Source organism: Atractosteus spatula, chromosome 3 (assembly GCF_055471065.1).
Source record: "Atractosteus spatula isolate fAtrSpa1 chromosome 3, fAtrSpa1.hap1, whole genome shotgun sequence".
In the NCBI taxonomy this organism is placed as follows: domain Eukaryota; kingdom Metazoa; phylum Chordata; class Actinopteri; order Semionotiformes; family Lepisosteidae; genus Atractosteus; species Atractosteus spatula.
The window spans coordinates 60,834,207-60,855,410 of NC_142708.1; the positions used below are offsets into that span (position 1 = coordinate 60,834,207).

General features: G+C 35.7%; 1 protein-coding gene across 1 annotated transcript in view; it reads right to left on the reverse strand.

Annotated features, from left to right (window-relative positions):
• adamts12 (ADAM metallopeptidase with thrombospondin type 1 motif, 12) overlaps positions 1-21,204 on the reverse strand; it is a 152,860-nt gene that overhangs the window by 97,737 nt on the left and 33,919 nt on the right. The window contains exon 3 of the mRNA XM_088911721.1: positions 15,480-15,657. Within this exon, the coding sequence (XP_088767847.1) occupies positions 15,480-15,657 (178 nt within the window). The remainder of the gene's footprint in view (positions 1-15,479; positions 15,658-21,204) is intronic.

Consider the following 21,204-nt stretch of genomic DNA (forward strand, 5'->3'; position numbering starts at 1 on the left):
CAGACAAGGTATCTGGTTTTGAATTACACCTTCATAAATGTAACCTTTTCTGCAGTTATGCAAATACATCCACTATGTGATATACTGTACACTATATGACTACTAGCATACTGAAGAGAATTCAAATGGAAACTACTGTATGTGGAAGGACATTTAAAACTGAAAATAGGAGGTACTTCTTTACGCAAAGTGCTGCAGGAGTATGGAAAAGGAGACCTGGTCATGTAGTTGAAGCTGATACCCTGGCTTCCTTCAAAGAAATGGCTAGATCAAATCCTCAGATCAATAAGATACTAACTACTGTACCAAAACTGGCTAGATGGGCCAAATGGCCTCCTCATGTTGGTAACCTTTTTATATTCTGACCTACTCTGCAGTACAACTCAAGCCCTCATTTTCCTCCAAACACTATGAGCATAATGGTCAGGATGTACAGTAGTATACCTAAATTCAGGAGCACTATTTAATTTAACCACTGTTGCTTTCACAGAGACCACAGTTCATCCCTCTACAGTTTTCCTCACATTTTGTTATTGGTCTTTTCGTCATTTTCCCAATTCATTTTTATTATTTACATTTTTATTTTTCAGGAGATTACTATGTGCAATGCTCTTTACTCAGAGAGCTCTTTAATAAAAGTTTTTGCATATATCACACAACAAATTAAAACATTAAGCTATTTGTGTAGCAGATATCATACAGTATATCTTTTGTAGAAGATATATGAACAGATTTAAATTTATAATGCTTATTAACATTTGTCAAAAACAGGGTTTATCACCAGCAGGTAAAGTATACTGTGAAAGTCACAGACTAATAGTGTGTATCACCACTGTTAAAAATCTAACAAGTAATTAATCTGTGGCCTACTCTATCCAGCTCCTCCCACACAGCCTAGTCAAACATGTGCCTATGTTGGTCTCTAGCTTAAGATTCCACACATCATTACAGCTAATCCCACAGATGCTCAACAGGACAGGAGAAGCTGAAGGAGAGCTTCAATGACATAGCTGCCGAAGCTACAGTACCATCTGTGCATTTATAATAATAATAATAATAATAATAATAATAATAATAATAACAACATCCCTTTATTAACCCTTTACAATTTCTTGCATTAGGAATTATCTTTTCGCATACCCCAGCTTGCTCTCCATGAGACACACAGACACACAGATAGGGAGAGAGCCTGGGGTCAGAGCGCAGGGTCTGCCATTGTACAGCACCCCTGGAGCAGCTGGGGTTAAGGGCCTTGCTCAGGAGCCCAACGAAGTAGGATTTCCCTGCCGGCTGCGGGATGACAAGATGACAAGATGCATGGAAGTCAGAATCCTTCTCAGATACCAGGAAATCTGAAGTCCTTATTTTCCAAGACAGATATTGAAACACATGTTCAGCTTGAGAATGTGCACTGTCTTGCTGGAATGTTGGCAAGTCAGATAGAGAAGCAAGTAAGGTCCCAGAACTTAATCATTGTAACACCTGAAAACAAGCAAACTTTGCATATGAATAAACAAGTGTTGCTAAAGCTGAGCGTTGTCCACCCACACTTAGCCTGCATTTACTCTGTCCTTGTTATATGCAGATGTAAATTACTTCTGTTGAAATCACACTGATGTACAGTACTGTAGCTCAAAGCATCACAACACCCTGCAGTCAACCGCCTGACCATCACACTTGGATCTCCCTGTCGACCGGTCTGTCGTATACAACAGATAGCATATTGTTCTGCATGTCCGTGCCACCTGCAGTGAAGCTCATAACTCATTGATGTTATAGTTATGAATGGTCAATTAATCAAATTAAAAAAATGTTGAATTAATATTGAAAAGCCATGTACTTTATTTAAAAAAAAACATAAATATGAAGAGTGATAAGCTTTTTTGATGCCTGGTACAGTATATTTAGTCATTTATTTCCATATCAAGGAAGTCTCAAAATATGATCTGACCAGGTCAGCTAAAGCAAAAAAAATACAGGATCTGACATTATCCAACGAGTCAGAAAATTTGAACCTAGAATAAAAAGGAATGTAAACTCAGGTGTCAGTTGAGAAGTAAAAGCAAAGTTTTAAGAACAAAACTTAAGAATGGACTCATTAAAAAGTTAAGAAAATATTGACAAAAACATAATAGTACTTGGCTAAACACTGGTACTGGTACAGCCAGGGAAATAGGGAGATATTCAGAACATGCTTTGTAAATCTGTATGTGTATTAGAATTATATAATTCTCCAGTTCAAATTCTGTTAAAATTATTCAGAACAGCAATTGCTTCCCTGTTTTTTTTTACTCTGGTGTTGACAAGCACAAGTCAAATGACAATGCCTAGACTAATTGCAGCGACCACTGAAGATGAGTATATAAGAACTGAGGTTTAGAGAGTTCAGCTCAATGTCAGTGACATTCTTAGCCATGGCTCAGAAGGGACCCCCTCAGGCTCCCTTCAGCTGCAAGATCAGATTATGTTATTGGAGTTATAGCTCAGCTGAGCTTCTTATCAGATATGAATATCTATATTTCTTTTATTCTTTATACCCAGTGGCTGGTTGAGTTTCTGCTTTCTCATCACTTTCCTCATCTAAACAAAATGGAAAAGCAAGACACAAAGCCAACAAAATACTTGGATATATTTTCAAGAATGAATAATTAAATTTCAAAGAAAGTAATGTTAAAATTATACAAGACATCAGCTAAAACACAGATAGCTCTTGATTTATGCACTCTTAAAATTGTGCATATTTGGTTTAATATGCCTCAAGAATATTAATTTATTTTTTTACTTAATTCAGGATGAATTACAGAATTTCTCACTGAAGAATTAACTGACCTTGGGCGCAGTCAGGCAATCTGGAGTCTTGGAGACTCCAAGATGTAGTCTTGGAGACAATCTTTGTTGTGTGTACCTAATTGTCAATCAGGTCGAATAAAGTTGCTTAGGTGACACACAGAGAGCTTGTCAGATTTGTCAGTTTTTCCAGCCACCATTCACCTACCTTCCATAGTCTCACACTCACTAAATAAATCTAGAATTTTTTTGTCTTAACCAGAACCTCAAATGGTTTAAAATCTAAAAGAAGATCAATAAAACATTACAACAATGTAAACTACAGTATGGTGTGAACAAAGATCCACCCATCCATTTTCTAATCCGCTTTATCCAATTCAGGGTCATGCAATGGGAGCAAGGCAGAACCCACCTGCATGAGACATACAGTACTGTAGTCCAAGATTTTTTTTTTTAAATCATTCTTATGGTGAAACTGGTTTTTCATTTGTCTGACATTTTTCAGGAATGCTTCTGCCTCACAAGTTCAGAACTATCTATACTGTGTTTCGTTATATTCACAACACAATAAGATATTCAAGATATTGTTGCTCTTGAGGGAGTACAAATGAAAAGCTGACCGCTTCTTTCCCAGAAAGGAATGCCATACACAGAAAACATAAGGGAACTGAAACAGTTTAGTCTATAATAATATTACACGAGTACTGGTATTCAAAATCTAAAAGGAAGTAAACAAATCAGCTCCTAACAGTTGTTATGAACATTCCTAACAGGAAACAGGAGACATTTCTTTACACAGAGAATGGTGGGAGTCTGTTACCAGCTAACTAATCATGTTGTTGATATTTACTCTGGTTTCCACAAAGAAACATCTTGATGGAATTCATTATCATTAAGCTACTAGCAGCAAAAACAATGAGATGGACCAAGTGGTGTCTGCTCATTTGTAACCATTCTCATGCTCTCCTTAAAAAAAAAAGCTTCTAATTCTCAGCTTTGGCGGCATGTCTGCAGAAAGACATGCTGTAGTGAAATAGAGTAGGTAAATCAGAACACCACGAATCAGGAAAGGACACAGACTGCTGAAGAGAACTACACACATCTGTTAAGATCATGCACTGCAAATAACCATTTGATTTGAATGCATGTACATCCATTTTTCTTTTACAAGCATACATCCTCATAATAAAAAAGGTTATTTGTTTTCTGTTACTGTGAAGTCTCACCTCCTTTTATATTGGGAATTGACACCAGTCCTTGAAAACTTGGAAATATCAAAGTAACAGTATTCACGTAGCTCTATCACTATGGCTTTGTTGAGAAAAAGGAAGCTGACATATCCTAGTCTCAGAAAAACATGACAAAATGTATTTTCATGCCCAGCATAAAGCAAATACATCGTGTAGGTGTTTCTAGTCAATGCAGTGTGAAAAAAATCATGATGTAACAATTTTTAACTACAGACTGGATGGTTTCTGAGAAAATTACACTAAATCAAATGGTGGTACAAAAGAGTTCAGAGCAGCACAAGGATATCTATTATTCAAAATGGTATGGCTACTCCAATTTTTAGCTCATTAAATTCTACAATTTGTCTAAGAGTATGTACTCAACCCAATCAGATCTAAAATAAAGCCATTTTTATTTTTTTAAATAACGATTTTTATTGCTGTAGTTTTAAAACAGCATCTGTACTAGGACTGTAGAACATTCTTATGATGTGGAAAACAAAGAAAGGACACAGGCTTTAATCAACACAAGGGCAGCCCTTAGCTCCAATTTCCAAAGTGCACAATGATTCCATTCATTCTACACATAAATAAAACTCAGAAATTACAGTAAAAAACTTGCTAATTTATTGCTAATATAACAAAATTAGTACATTATTTCTTAGTGCTTGAACAATTATTGGTCAGCAGCACTCTTGCAGTCAATCTTCAAGGCCAGAGCTCACCCTAAGATTGTTTTTCCCAAATGAAAGAATGACATGGAGATTAGCAATGCTTTTACCAGTAATAGGAGAATGGTAAGATACTTCCTGTCTCCTTTTACACGAGGAGGAGAACACACAATCAAAAAACCTTGTCCATATCACAGGTTAAACGTCTGGAAAAAAAGAGCCTTTAGGAAAAATGGTACAGTATTTCTACATGTGTGAAAGAAAATGCAGTACTATTGTTCTGATAAATTATTAATCTTGTTGGGTAGGTTAGACAACCATGACCTACCAAGCAAGCATTATAAACAGTGTGACCTCTTTTGATCAAATGGGACCTGACAGGGCAAGGAGAGGTAAGGCAGCAGATAAAACAGCTCTCAAGGAATGTAGAAATTTTTGGCTCACAATGTACAGTGCGATTTATCCATAGTCTTCTAGGGATGTACAAGAGAACAGAAAAAGTATTACCACTAACCAAAACACAGCTATAGCTCATTAAAAGGAGAACTCTTTATGAAGAGGCTTACTTATTAAGCTTGTCATCAGTCACATTTTAGTACCACAAGTTCTTCTGCAAAGTAGCAGACCAGTCATGGAAAATCACAAGCCAAAACTACAATCAACGTTGTGTCGCCTAGCAGAGATGGTGACTGGGCATCTGGATCTTGCATGTCAAAGGAAGGGAACTATGTCCAAGATGCAACTGCAACAATAACCAGAATAAACTCAGGCGTACAGTAATTGGATTATTATTTTCTGTCTACTTTTCCAAAAACTTTTCCTCTACGGCAGTTTCAATTCCTGCTCCTGCAGGAACAACTGCTGCATTGTTTACTCTTTGTTTTGCTTTGTTTTGTGTCACATATTGTACTCAACACCTCTATGCCAAGGCTGACAATTTCAGCATGTCAGCTTTCCGTATAGCACAGGGTTAGCATCTGCTGCTCAAAAAATCAAATGATCAAAATAAAAATCAGTGATCAAAATGTTATTGCTGGTAGAGTTAAGATTTACTTAAGCTCTATTGCTTATTCAAGTCACTTACTGTATATACAGTATAAAGACAAAAATGTTTGTTAAGGGGAAACTTTGAAGGGGAATTTTTTTTGTTTACTTCTCTACTCCAAAAATTAATATTAAGATTTCCATGTGCAGCATGGCATTGCAAATTATGCAAATTATTGTTATAATAATGATCAGCTTTGCTCATTTGTGCCTTTCCTATTATTGTTTTCTAATACTGTATTTACTTTGCTGTCATTAATACAGTTTTTCTTATTTAATATTCGAACAGATATTGTTTCTCATGGCCAAAGAAGTGTAATTTTCATCATGCATTTAAAACAATTTCAGTAAAGGAAATATAAAAGCAAACATGACATAATGATTTGAAAAATATTCTATTATAGTAGAGAACTCCACTGTGTGCATACTTTTTTTCTACATAGAGTAACTACAGTATGTGCAAAACTAATAACAGGCAGAAGGGAATTAAAACGGAATAATTCCATTACACAAGCTGTCATGGATTATAATGTCAAAGACTTCCTAGAATTATTTTTGTAAATATATTTTCACAACGAAGACATTAAAATTCATTATTGTCACTGAAGGAGATTCAGCAGATGTATTTATCAGCTCAAATGTTTTTTTTATGTAAAAAAAACTTTGGATTTTTAATGCCCTGCAGACAAGGTTTTAAATAATTCATGTCATTCTAATTCTCAAAGCAAAGGTGGAAAGGTATTTACATTTTTATTTTCATGCTCTCCTCAGCTTTCCAAATCAAATTTCCTGCTGCTGCAAGGATTTGTGAACAGTTTGGTTCTGCCTAATGCATTCCTCTTTGTACTTATCTGTACTTCATCTGAGGCTGAAGGCACTGTTTCAGTATTTGAATTCCACTGAAAGATACCAATATTGTTAAAGAATATTGTTTTTTCAGGAATATTAAACGGAACTGTCACTCACAAATTCAGCATCTTTATCTATCCAACACCAAATTTACAAACTGCATAGCTGACAGAAAAAAAGCCATTAACCATTTACTTAAAAAAACTCAATCACGGTTATAAAAAAACTTTAATCAAGTATACTATTGACATTTACTTTGTTATGTTTTATCAAGCTGTAAAAAATTGCTAAGGTCAATGTGTATTGAAATAAGTATGCATTTTTGATACAAATATCTGTTTGGAAGATCACTCTATAATGTTCTCTGTCTGAGGGCCCTGCTGCATTTAACAAGCTTGATTTAATACTCTAGCCCCCAAAATTGCAATGCTCCATCCCATTTCCAACTTACTCTTTACTTTGTTTTCTGCCTTTATCTTGCAATACTAAAGAAACTTATCTGTTTAATTGTCCAATGTTACTTTTTATTCTTCAATACAAAATATACATGTATATACAGTATATACTGTAAACAAATTTTACAAAAAGCAGATACCTGTATATCATTATACTACAGAACTTCATGTGTTGCTATGACCAGTGACTTTTCTTTCAATTGTAAATACACTGACACCTTTCTATTCTTTCTTGCCATACAAGAGGGAAGTCTGTTTTGAGATTTCAAGATTTCTTATGCACTGTGTTCTTAGTGCTACCAGAGAGAAATATACCACTTCTCTAACTGGCGCTGAACCTCCTTTAAATTTCTGTGGACTTTGTTGTGTGCCAAGAGGTCAACAACACCTTGGGTGGGTAGGTCACTGGAGCCTATCGGCACGTCTTTATTTTCCCATGTGACCCAGGGTGTAAGTACAAAATTGCTGATACCAATTTGGATCTAAAATAAAACAGAATTGGTAAACCCCATTTTAAAAGAAAATGTACAGCCTAAGTTCTGGAACCTTGAGTTAACCTGAGGTTTTTTTATTTGATCTTTATCACCTTTTCTATTGTAAAAATGCAATTGATTGATAAATAAAAGAGCCAGTGGCAGTGCAGTGAAGTGAAGCTGTCTTCAGCTAGCTTTGAAACAGTGCCTCTTATAGACTGCTGGAGGTACAGTATGTCTCAATGGCACTATCTAGTCATACACCACTCTTGGGACTGCAAGTACCACGACCCCTGTAGGGCAGCTGGTATCAAATGTGATTAGCACAGTTGAGACGACTCACTTCTGGTCACTGAGATGAGAATACCCTGGCCAACTCAAGACCATCCAATTCCATTCCATATGGGACTCATGACTACACTGGACTAATAAGACAGCCCATGATATGACTAATGATACCTATATTGTAGGGCTGAAATAGAATTGAAGTCTTTACTAGTTTATTCACCTGGGGACCTCTACAACAGTTTCTTGCTACAAAGGAAGCCTCCGTATGTTTTGTTTTCTGGGGTAACAAAGGGATAGATAAAATCTAAGCACTACAAAAGCATGCATTTTAAAGGTATAAGAGAACAAAGCAGCTTCCAGAGCTGTCTTCAGGTTTCTTTTAACATCTCCTAAAAGAAGCAGATTCAAGGAATAGAACTGCAGAATTTCTTACACACAAGAAAGAACCCACAGGATTTTCTACAGGTTTTCTGAAATTCAATGGGATAAATCTCAAAGCACACCTCTAAAAAGAAGAATAAAGTAGCTCTAATTGAATCCTGCAGGATACATGTAGGAATCCCTCTAGATTTTCTGACTACATGCAGCATTTTCTTGAAGGAATCATTCAAGTTTCTTCTTTTTCTTTGCATAAATGCAAGACACAACAAATCACAGAATGATTTAAGTATTTTGGCACCAGTATCAGCATTCTACCTCATCACGTCCTGAGGCAGTGTGAAGTGTGGAATTAAATCTAATTGTCAAGTGCATTTTCAGTCAAGCACTTCTAATACATACAGTATCATATGGCAATACAGCTCAAATAATTACTCAGGATGCCACATAATTCTATAGTTCTGAAGGTGTGTCTTCTGGGGTTAATACAAAAATTTAATTTGAGTTTATTCAATTCAAATGAAAAGATCCCTAGAAGTGCTTACCTTGCAACATTGTTGAAACAAAATATTGCATGGCTATTTTGAAAAATGTACTGTATACTGTACATATGTACAATTAAGAACTATGATGAAGCGTTTAACTAATTGGATTTCAGTGTGCAATCCCAGAGGTCTTCCGTGGGCTTCCACTGACTGACCGCTGAGGTCAATCCAGAAAACAACCCATACACATTTACCTACTGACACCTCTGAGCAGTGGACTCCTAATGATATGTATAAGGCTATCAACATTTCCACTGGACAATACCTTTTGCAATAGAAGAAAAAAAATTAAACCACTCACAGGAAATATAATTATATTATAATTATAATTTAACTTTGTTTCTATGAGAAAGGCAATTGACCTTTATTAAGATTAAATAGAGTCATTTTGCTATTAGGATACACTTTCTCATCTTGAACAACAAAAAACAAAAGCTGTATTTCACATACATTTATCCTTTTCAAACCTGGAACACATGTGTGTGGAGTGTTTTCTACATATAATGGCTTGGGATAAGATTGACTCACCCACGTTTCACAAATTACACTACTCGTAACTTCCGCTTCTCATTATTGTGCAACCACAAATCACAAATTTAGCACCATTAAACAAAAATACCTTAGAACCACGCACTGTGTACTTTAGTACTGTGCTTAGGATTGTAAATAAGCAGATGGGTACAGATTGATCCCCTTTCTTCCTGGAACAACAGCCTGACTATGGGGATGAGGATTCCACCCATATAAGGTGCAAACAGCTAAGAATCTGCAGCATGAGAGCAGAGGGGGAGACGTAGAGTGATGCATGCTGAGAAATATGTACTTGTTACTCATTGCTGTTATTTTGGCTGAGGCTCAGGGGTTCTTCTTGTCACTGTTGAACTCTCAATTACAATCTCAGTAAGTGATAGTAGTTTTTCTTTCCACAAAAGCTTCTTTTTTTCTACCCGATGGTGCACTGCCATGAACTGATGGGTTATTTTAAATTGCCACGGGCCTGTGAGTTGAAGTTCTGAATTTGATCTCAGTCTCGGGATGACTTGTATTTCTCTCATTTACCTTTGCCACATCTATTTTGAGACATATAGATTAGTGCATCATGTGTAAGACCGAAACTTTAAAAATCACTTGGAAAGTGATGCATTTTTACACAGGGACACACTTTGAGACTATGCAAATGAAAGGGTCTCATCACCATACAATGATAAAATACTCTGATAAAAGCTTTCATTCCTGAAATAGGCTGAAAGGCATTAATCTGGTACTGAGCTGAAAGCAAACTAACAAGCTAAAACTTTACACAAATGCATAGAGGGTTATAGTACAGCAGTAAAATGGAGGTAAAATGGCCTCTAAAACACAGTAAAACACTTAGAGAAAGAGAAATAACGTGCTAGCCTCAGGACAACATAAAAATGCAACAATACAATACATACAATAGCTTCTTACCTGAGATGCATCTTAATTTGATGCATGCAGTTTCTCTCTATGCAACCTTACCAAGAATCATACCTTAGAGTCCAATTGTCTTCCTTTATGCACTGTATTTACAACTGCTACATTCATATTGACAGAGGAAGCTCAGATCTCTGTCATTTATTTTTGATAAATTAGTAAAGACTTTAGGTGGACTATACGTAAATGGAGTACACCAATATTCTTTTTTTACTTTGACGTTCATTATGCTAGAGCAAAAACTGTTCAGCAGCTTTTCTATTATATCATGAACAAAGAAAATAAATTCAGATTTGAGCTAAATGGATCCACACAGAGAGCTTCACTTACAAGATTTTTTAATAATACTGTATTTATAAATAACTTTTAAACTAAGAATAGAGGTAACTTTGTGGAATCAAAGCTGCAACATCCTAAATCCTGACATCAAAGAATGTAATATATGCTGACATTATAATTCATGCCTCACTCTTATACCCATGAGCATTAGAGACTGCCTGTTTCTTTGGTATAATGATCCTTATTAACAAGGGTAGGAGCTCACAACATCATCTAGGTGGATCACAAATTTGCACTGCTGTCAGTTCTATTACTTCAAGCTTTCAGAAACTGGAAAAACTTCACAATGTCCTATGTGCTTTCCTTTTTGCAACACCAGCTCCAACCTTTAAATTTGCATACTGCAGTCATGAGCATTGATATCCAACTCTCTCAGATTACTATCTCTCAGATAACTCTAGTTGTAAATGCTGTTAAAGTGCCATTCTGCACTAAAGCAATGGGAATCTCATGAAAATGTAACTCATTTAAGGGAAAATTGGCACATATTAAGACAGAAGAAAAGAGATTCACATCAAATATGGATAGTTTCTGGGAATCAGCTGGTCAAACTTGGACAATTGTACATTTTGAACAAAAATGTTCAATCCACTTTTAAAACTAATAGTTGAAACATCTACAAAACTGGAAGTGCTTGCATAGTAACAACAGATAAAATAATTAGTAGATTTTAGTCATATATTACACTGGGTACATTAAACTTTAGTACCTTGGTGTAATATCTCATCCTAAGGATGTGACATCCTACATCACAGTGTCTCCAAGTCACCATACTAGGGCACTGGACCGGAAAGTCAAAGATTGGCCAGCTACTGCTGTAAGTCAGCAAAACCTAGACCGATTACAATATTGCTTTATTGTTTTTAGTAGAAATATACATCCATTGGAGACATTTAAAAGGGAGAAAAAAAAAACAAACAAAGCAGAGACCTTTTTCAGTATTCAAAAGGAGCATGAAATTCATTCAGTTATTTTCCAGTGTTGTCTAGTAGAATTTGCTAGTGCTACTTCACTCTTTTGCTACTGTATATTCCCTAATCATAATATTATTTTTTCAGTGTTTTATTAGGTTTTATATAAAATCCAAATCTAAGCCACTGCAATGCATGGTGGGAGATTCATTTCTAGAGACATTTAATCCATTTTCTTGAGTGAACAGAATCCATTTGCACTCAGAGCACTTAGAGACCAGTTCCACCTCTTCTCAAACAGAGAGATTTTAAAATGCTGTATATTGGCAATGCATCTGTATATAAATATTTCAAAGACAAAAATGCACACTGTATATAGCCTTTAGTAACTTTTTACTAATGTTCATTAAGGTCTGAGATACATTTGTCATATTTTCACAAAATACTTGTAGCTTTATATTGGATTAACCCTTCTACAACACATTCATGAATATCACAGTATCATTTGTTTGAAAGTGAATAACTTGAGCTCTTACTATAACACAGTGGCTAAACAAAGGACAAATGGAGGAACAAAAAGAAATACTCAGGAGTTTAATCATTACTTCTTCCTATCAGTCTCTGTCCATTCTGATACATACTGTACACTATTTCTGTGAAAGAAAACTTGTCAGGAAAGTCCTGAATCTGTCTTAAAACAGTCACACAGACGTTTGACAGGATATATGAAACCAACTTGAAAATGTATGCTGTCTCTGTATTTACTCTTTGTTTTGATGGTCCATAAGAAATCTTTAAGTATTACAGCATGTCATGCACCACACAGGTAGTAGAATGACTGCCATCAACAGCTAGGCTTATTATTGATTTATAAGCAAATGAAGGGCTGATAAGCTGACATTAAGTCATAAGTGTTGGGCAAACATCTTCCCTTAACTCTAACACAATAGATACAGTACACTTAGTTTCAAAAAATAAATAGCATGACGTTTTCTCAGCCATGAATTCATAGCATTTATATTTCTTATAAATTTGGATAGAACATTTTCTTTCCTATTTTCCAAACTTCCATTTAGAATTACCAATTATCCATCAGCTCAGCTCATCGCTACACCCCAGGATGAGCACTGAGCCAGCAAGGATGGTGTTACCCACTCTTATCTGTACATGTAATGAGATCCTCACTATTGGACTATCCTTGTGCTCTGGTGATAGACGTTTCTACATTTCTCACAATGTCACCGGGAACTCACGGGTGGTTATCAGAGCTCAGAGGCCCCTCTTGTAAGGTGATAGAGTTGAGTCAATCCCAATCCATCCCAGTGACACTGCAAATTCTGCTTCATCTTGGAGAATCCTGCATCTGACACAAGCTAGGCGTGAGCCTCGAAAACCTGGCCTGTCTCAGATGTCAGAGGTTCCAGCCTGGACACTACCACTACCAAAATGACTTTGCTGGATGAGCAGCGTGGGTGCCCTGTGTATTCACAGTATTTAAATGCAGGATGTGAAATTTTTTATGTGATTTTTTTTATCTCCTCACAAAGGGCACTAAGAAGGGAGAATCAATTTGGAATATATTTCTCACAGCAATGACTATTTAACATTCCAACTAACATGTATAAACTGTATAAAGATGTATAAAGTTTCCCAGTAGAATAGTTTGAATGAGGTGGTTATTTAATCACTTAGAGGCTTTATGTCTCTCCATCTCTCCATGACTCATTTTTAAATTTGTACTTATATCTAATAATGGAAGAATTGAATTTCAGTTTTCAGATATTGCTTTATATGTTTTACAAATGACTAGCATTTAGTTATACAGTACTTACTATAAAGGGTGTACAGAAGTCTCACTACTAAATATTCTGTAGCTGTAGGAGTCATGGCTAAAGCTTTGGACTGGAAGGTCATAGGTTCAAATCCTGGGTAAGACACTGATTTTGTATTTTTGATCAAGGATCTTCTTTAACACACTGCAGCTCCAGTAAATGTTCTCCTCATAGTAAAAGAGAAGTTGTTGTCTATTGAATTATCTGGTAAAATAAAGGAACAATGAAAAATACACTATCCAAGCACAGTCTACAAACACAAATCTGCTTATTTCATGAACAAATTATCTGGATGATTATAAACAAAAATACTCTACCCTTAATGTGGGATTTAGGATTTGAATTAGAATATTGATTTTCATAACTTTCAGGACGTTTGAAGCAATAAATAACTAAGAACAGGGGAACTAAAAAAAACAATATGATGTCCTTGACTTTGAGAAAACTGTCCAGCTGTTTCAGATTTAAAAAATATGTATTATTTTCTATTTCTCCAAATATAAAAAAAGAAATTCAGCAATTAATTAGAAATGCATTGCTAGGTTTTTAAATGCTATTTTCTTTTTACTTGTATTGCTAAGCAAACATAAAAGCAGATTGGAAGGCTCATATCTGGCTATGAACAAAATCGGAAGTGAGTTAAATTAGACCAAGACTGCGCATGGGAGTTAACAGGCATATTTAACAGAAAGGTTTCTTGCTGAACAGGTCATATTTGAATCTATACTTGTTCAATGTATTCAACTGGTTTTCATTAGCAAAGCACAATACCCACCTGAGCCCATTCACTGATGCTCAGGCAAGAGAAATACAACATTTGTAGGTAACATTACAGAATCAGGATAGTACTACTGTATACATATGATATATATATATATATTATACATATATAAGACATTTATTTGATGTGGGAGTATAATTAGTGGTTTAAGGACAAGTGCATTGAATACATTTAAGTTAAAAAAAAATCACAGGTGATCAAGTGACTAAACTAAATCCCATTATGGAAAATACATGTTTAGTATTTCCAAAATACACCTTGTTCACATACCATGTACATACTGTACCTTACAATTCTAATACATGTTTTTAAATGCATACTGTATATTTCTTACTCTAATCTCTTTCAGTACAATTTGGTGTTGTGTTGCACCAAACTGCTGGGATTCATAGTTCTATTTCCACACATACACCACAAGTTGTATATACTGTATATTTCAATTTTTTTACTTATCTTGTAGTGTTTTTCAGGATTCATACAGAGACGATTTTGCAGCACTTATTAGGCAGGAAATAGGATTCTTATGTCTTCCAAAATCTGAGCAGGAACATCCGAAATCTAAAAGTCTAAAACCCTGCCAAATTCATATACACAACCAATATACTTCATGGTAGGAATCACAAGGGATTGTGAAAAGAAACTTAGAAGTTCTAAACTTCAGTATTAATTTATTTTGAAGATGAAAAAGTATAACTTGCCAGAGGTCTTATAGCAAAGTTAACATAAAATAATCAAAATATTAACAAAAAAGGCAATAGTAAGAATTTTGTTAATGCTGTAAAAAGCTACATTATATGTTTTAGATCTTCAGTAAACAAACAGCATTGAGCCATATTTTGCATATCTTCATAAAGCTATAAATTAAACAGTTGGGCTGATAATATATAAAGGTAGTGTGCCGTATTTAAATTATAATGGTATTCATATACTATATGAATTTTATTTAAACTTTATTTGCCTTCATCATGATGAGAAAAGGAAATATGTTTTACACTATTGCCTGCAGAACATTACTAAGGGTTTCTGTACATGACAGAAAGTCCAGAAAGTCAACTGTTCAGCACTTATTATAAAACACAGCATGAAGTGCCTGAGAGACATTTCTCTACAGATGTGTTGGCCAACCCACTGATTAGTAGAAGACTGATTGGTAGAAGACGTTGCACTGTGTAGCCAGAACAGGACACACAGGATAATGTGCCCAGCTTGCCGGTCCATTACTTCACAGACCAACAAGTAAGAGTTAGTTTTGGAATAAAAATAATTGCTTTACTTTTGCTGCAGAGCCATGACTGTACAGGAACAACACACTAGTGACGTGGTGACTTATACCTTGTGGGGACAATCTCCCTAATGCATTAGTGTTTTAGCCACAAACATACTGTACAACTTCACAGGGCAACACAGCTGAGTAATAAGAGCAGGAAGAAGCTTTGGCAAACCTTTCAGGCCACAGGGCATTCTCCCATGATGGAGCTCAGCGCTTCGCCGCTGCCTCTGGGGCTGCTGTGGGAAGGAGCTCTGGTATATCACGTGGGGCTGCTGCTCCCCTTCCTCCGGCTCATGCTCACGTACAGGCTCTATGAAATAGCTCCCCTCTGGCAGGCTGAAGAATCCTCTCTGTAAAAAACGCAAAGCACAAAAAGTTTATCAAACATTGTGTGGTACTGTGCCAAACCACTGAGGGAATGTACTTCCAGCACTCCCACACCACTTGGAAGAACTTCACTAAAAATTAAGATTTAGCTCATAGACATCAGGATTCAGTTCTATAATTAAGGGTAAGGACACTTTTTACATCTGCTTTTTTAAATCCTGATATTTGCTCATATACTGTACAGGTAAACCAAAATGTCACAACAATTGTCTCTCAGACCTGTGATTCAATTGAACCAGCATCTAATCATTTAATCCTTTCATTTTACACATCTGCAACTGTGTTCTGCATCTGACATAAATTAATCAGGACTCATGAGCGCTTCACACACAGCAAAAAAGTGAAATTCATGAACTATCATACAGTATACTGTATGTCAGTGCTACAGAAGTGTTATAATTTCCCTTTGAATAATTCTGCCAGAGATTTACTGGGGTTCAGTTTCACCAGAAGCAAAAGTCTATAGAGAGGCAACATGAAGCTCTAAAGATAAACTGTGCTCGTTAAAGTAAAAACTGGCATTTTTCTGAAGAAATTGTATATTTTTAATTGGTTTAAATATGGATTTCATGTGTACAGCCAAAATGTCTTCCTCTGTTCTCACACACTCTGGGTGGATCACAAGCTTACAGTATACTGTTGGGAAATGTGAACAACTAAAGCTGAAAAGCGCTGCCTTTTAATTTAAAGATATAGACACTAACATGTTAACTTTATTATGTGGGATTCATCACATATTTTGTAAACTATATGCTTTACAAAAAATAAGTAGAAACCATTTAGAGTTCACTAAAAATATATGCCAGGGAAGCAGATTAGAATTTTCATGCATTTCTTTTGGAAATTCATTGTCACTGACCCCATAAACATTCATAAAATCCTTCACCCTTCCTCCCTCTCAGTCAGGCTTGAAGCATCACATTAATCAGCTGTAGCTGACAGTCAGCAAAGTGAGTGAAAACTAAGCACAAACTACAGCAGAAACCCACAGAGAAAACATACTGAACACAAGGATGCAAAACTAGTTGTAAGAATTGCAATGCACGTAAACAAAAAAAGCTGACAGAAAATCCCATTCATGCTAGGATCTGAAATATTCACTTTAGCAACCCTTTCAAACATATTTACTTTGCATGCAGTACATAACAGAGGTAATGCAAGTAAATTCAAAAAGACTTACTGTATGAATTCCTTCTTTGCAATTCTATTTCTCCATTTTTGTTTAGCAACTGCTGTGTGTACTTTACTCACTCAAGACATCATTCATGCCCATTTTCACACGGAGGTTTAGTTTTTGATACCCATGACTAATGCTTCTATTTTGTCCCAGAAAGTTTATAGGCTAAATTCTCTTTCTAAGCATGTTAGCTTTTAAGTTTTGCAAGAAAGGAAAAAAATACTACAGTATGTGGCAGCATTCTTTTCTGCAGAAACCTAACCAGAGAGATTTATCTTTATCACAAAATTATTTTCATATTTCTCTGTTCGATTCAGGGGTGATAAACTAGGGAGATTAAAATACTTTGAAATGAACATTTCCAGTTAGTAAATTGCATTTGTTCACTTTTTGTCCCTCATCATCAGATAGCTGTGAAAATACTTTGTTCACTCTATATACTAATTACAATCACCCATGTCTTCAGATTTTCAGAAAGGATGCTCCGTTTCTAAAAGAAACAGGAAAGACGGAACAATCTATTCACAGTTTATACTTTGTCTATCATCCATCCATTTTTTAACCACTTCTTCCAAATCAGTCACAAGGGAGCGGGAGGGCACACACGGATACAGACACACACACTCATTCCAATGACCAGTTTTCTCAGAACCCAATTAACCTTCCTGTATGTTTTTGGACTGTGGGTGGAAACCAGAGCACGTGGAGGAAACCGTTGCTAACACAAAGGGAACAAACAAACCCCACACAGATAGCACCCCAAGGATTGAACCCAGGGTCCGAGCCGTAAGGCAGCAATACTAACCACTGTACCTCCATGTCACCTGCTTTATCTATCATCCAATTTGTAAAACTGGAACTCAAGTTTCCAAAATCGTGTTACGGATTTCATGTGTTATGGATTTTAAGCCTATTGGTTTAAACTGGTTAATTTAAAACGTTAATAAACACAAACACACTATGTTATTAAGCAATAGTATCACGCCTGCAATATGATTCTCCTGCTTCACCTTTCAAACAAATCATCTCAGATCAGCGATAAAATCAGTGAAGCAGTCAGACATGTCACCTTTCTTTTTCATTGCATGACAGATGCTGTGAATTTGTTTTCTTTCTCATTACCTGAGGGATTTAGCAAATGCACTGTGACATCTTGTGGGACAGGGTTACCGACTGTTGTCTTTCGGAGGTCAACACTTACAAGTTTTGGTCTGCTTTTTATTTCTGTGAAGGAGTAAGGAGTAAAATTTGGACCTTTATCACTGTATACTGTATATATTTATTAGAAATATAATGAGATCACTTGTTCTGAATATAAATCACTTCTGAACTTAGACTTCTTTATTTAATCCAGCGCCAGTTTCAGGTTATTTCATACTAATGGAAATTTCATATGCTACATATCTCAGTTATTTTTTTTGGAAATGTACAGTACACAGACATATTTAGTCAAATGAACATGTATAAAATCTACTATTGCACTTGTATAAGAACCTTGCAGGTTGTTAAACTGGAAACGGAACGAACTGCTGTGCAATCGTAGAATTATTTACTTACATGGATTAATACTGTATTATTTTATAACTGTAAAAAATCTACAGGACTATGTTAAGACTGGTTTCTTGGTTTGGGTAGTTTGGTTTGAAACAATGGATGGATATGCTAGCTGTTCACATTTGGTTCAGCTGTTCTGATTTTGTAGAGAAAATACTTTTCCCTGCTACTGAAAAAAGAAGCACTGAAATATTTTAGGAAAATACATATGTTCACTACCACATTTTAATATATGTCAGTACATTCCAATGTTCTTGAAACGAATAAAACAACAGCATTTCAACAATCTGAGGTAAATGTTTGTGCAAAGGGGATTTCATATGTTTCATAAAAAAATAAGATCAAATTATTCTTCCATTTGCACATTTTTCTTGTCAAGTTGTATATTTTTTCTCATTGCATTTAATACCATCTCAGTTTCCTCTTCTTTCTTTGTCGCGTGAACAAACTACAATGTACAGTAATTACTTAAGCATCCAGAAAACCTCTCTCCTAATGTTTCAAGAATCGAGTCCATGGTTTGTAAAAATCTTTGTTGCAAAACCCTGTCAAAATCATGCTACTCTAGGTGAATGCCAGATGCCAAAAAAGTTGCCCCCCCCTCCTGTGAACCACAGCTGGGACACATCAATTGCACTGCGAGTGGTGCAGTGGGAATCTTGTTAATTTAGGGTGTGACACAAAACACTTTTCCCTGCTTCTGAAAAAAGTCAAGCACTCAAGAACACAGCTTGATCCAATACAAAATATTCCTCATGAAATAAAACTGAAATAACTGAACTTTTTTGAGATCCACATGACTGCGGGGAAGGAAGATGACATAAATAAAAATAAAAAACAAATAATTAAAAACCAGTCAGACAAAGCCTTACTTAAGATTCTCATTTTACAAAAAATACTATTAAAGACCATTACAGACTCTGATGTGACATGTCCCCCCACATGAAAACTATTCTATTATCTTTTTAATTAGCTTTTTAACTTTGAATGCTGACAAATTTGTGTCTCTTGGGAGGTCTTGGTTTAAGAACACCAAGGGTCTCTCAAGTGACTCAACCAGTAAAGGCAGTAGCTCAGAGCACAGACTGAGCCCTATAGCCCAGACACTGCTGTTCTGAGTACGGGCTGTGTCATTAGCTGGCTGTGGTAGGACTCCCCAAGGGGAAGCACACAACCTATCTGCAGGACATACTGTAGAAGATTAGTTTGAGAATCGTGCAGGCAGAGGATGAAAAGAGACTAAATATGATGGGACTTTCTTCTCAGTGTACTTCACTTACTGTAAAAACACTGCCTATACTGTATATTGCTGCACATATGCAATATATTTTTTTCAGAAGGTTAACAAAGGACTGAAAAGAAGTTTACAAGTTAACATGTCTCAGAGGTAAGACTTAGACAGAAGCTCATCAAATGAAGTTTTATTGGTCCACTTTGAAAGAAACCATCAATAGTGGTATTTTAACTTTAATGTTCTACACTTTAACAAGGCAGTATTCTTAGAGCTATTGCTTTGTATTGAAGAGCAGCAACACAAAAATGATGTCATCCAGATAATTCTTGGCAACAAAGTGAATTATTATTTTTTATTTAAAGTCACATTTATAATGAGAAAATTTGTTTCAGCTTTTACACAGATGTATGGGTGCTGCTATTCAACTGAACCTCCTGCATTAGAGTTGTAAAATCTGCATGGCTTTTTCATGATAAAAGGAATCATTAACTACCTAAAACATGTACTGTATGTGAAAGACGGAACACATATCCATGAGATTATAACAGCAATGATTTTGCTGGACACTGACAACTCCACTAGATGTTACAAAAGTCTTCCTTTAACTTAAAGAGGAAGCTAATCTCAAACCTTAGACAAACAGCCGTTGAAGATTAAGGGGAGAAGAAAGCAATGCAACTAAAACAGCATCCAATCCCATTGAAGCCAAGCATTTCAGGAATGATGAGCATTTGAGTACCGCTGGCAAAACAAGAGTTTGCCTCTTAGAGGAACACAAAGAGCTCTGGATAAATAAGCTGATTACAATAATGGGCAGAAACTTGCAAACCTGTGCCAATTTACACCGAGGAGGTCTTTTTGTGAAGGCTTGCTGATTCTAAGGAGGCTTAATTATGTGCATTTTATCATCCCCAGCAAGGCCTAGTGCTTTAAGGGCTGTAAAAACATGAAAATATGCCCCTACTATAAGGCAAAAAAGTAAAAAATCGTAGGTGCTTATAAATAAATCAACTAACCACCAAAAAATTATATCTGATTGAAATGCACTGTGTCTGCAATGAGCATACTCTATAACAAGTACAGAGACATATTTGTGGACACCCCACTGATGAGGGACTCCATCTGAAATGTGTGGCTAATACAGGCTTGTTGGATGACAGTGTATGTATTGCAGATCTGCAAAAAAAAACACTGTTTCACAGGCCATGACGGATAAACTAAAAATCCCTAGGGCAATAAAGCATGAATGTTTGAGAAGGAGCATGACAAAAAAGCAGGTTCACACATTTTGTTGTATTGTTAAGAAACACCATTAAATTGGGCTTGTAATCCTCTGAAATACCACCCTAAAGGCATAAAAACACTCACTTGCTCTGTAACTATTACATGAGAACTTATAAATAAACACAAGTCCTTTACCAGTCGTGTGAAATCAATACTATGACCCAAAACAGAATCTTACAAATTCTTGAAGTCAGTCTCTTCCAAGCAAATAATAAACCCTGATTTTTAAACCAAAGTTAGGAATTCATAAATGAATTTAGG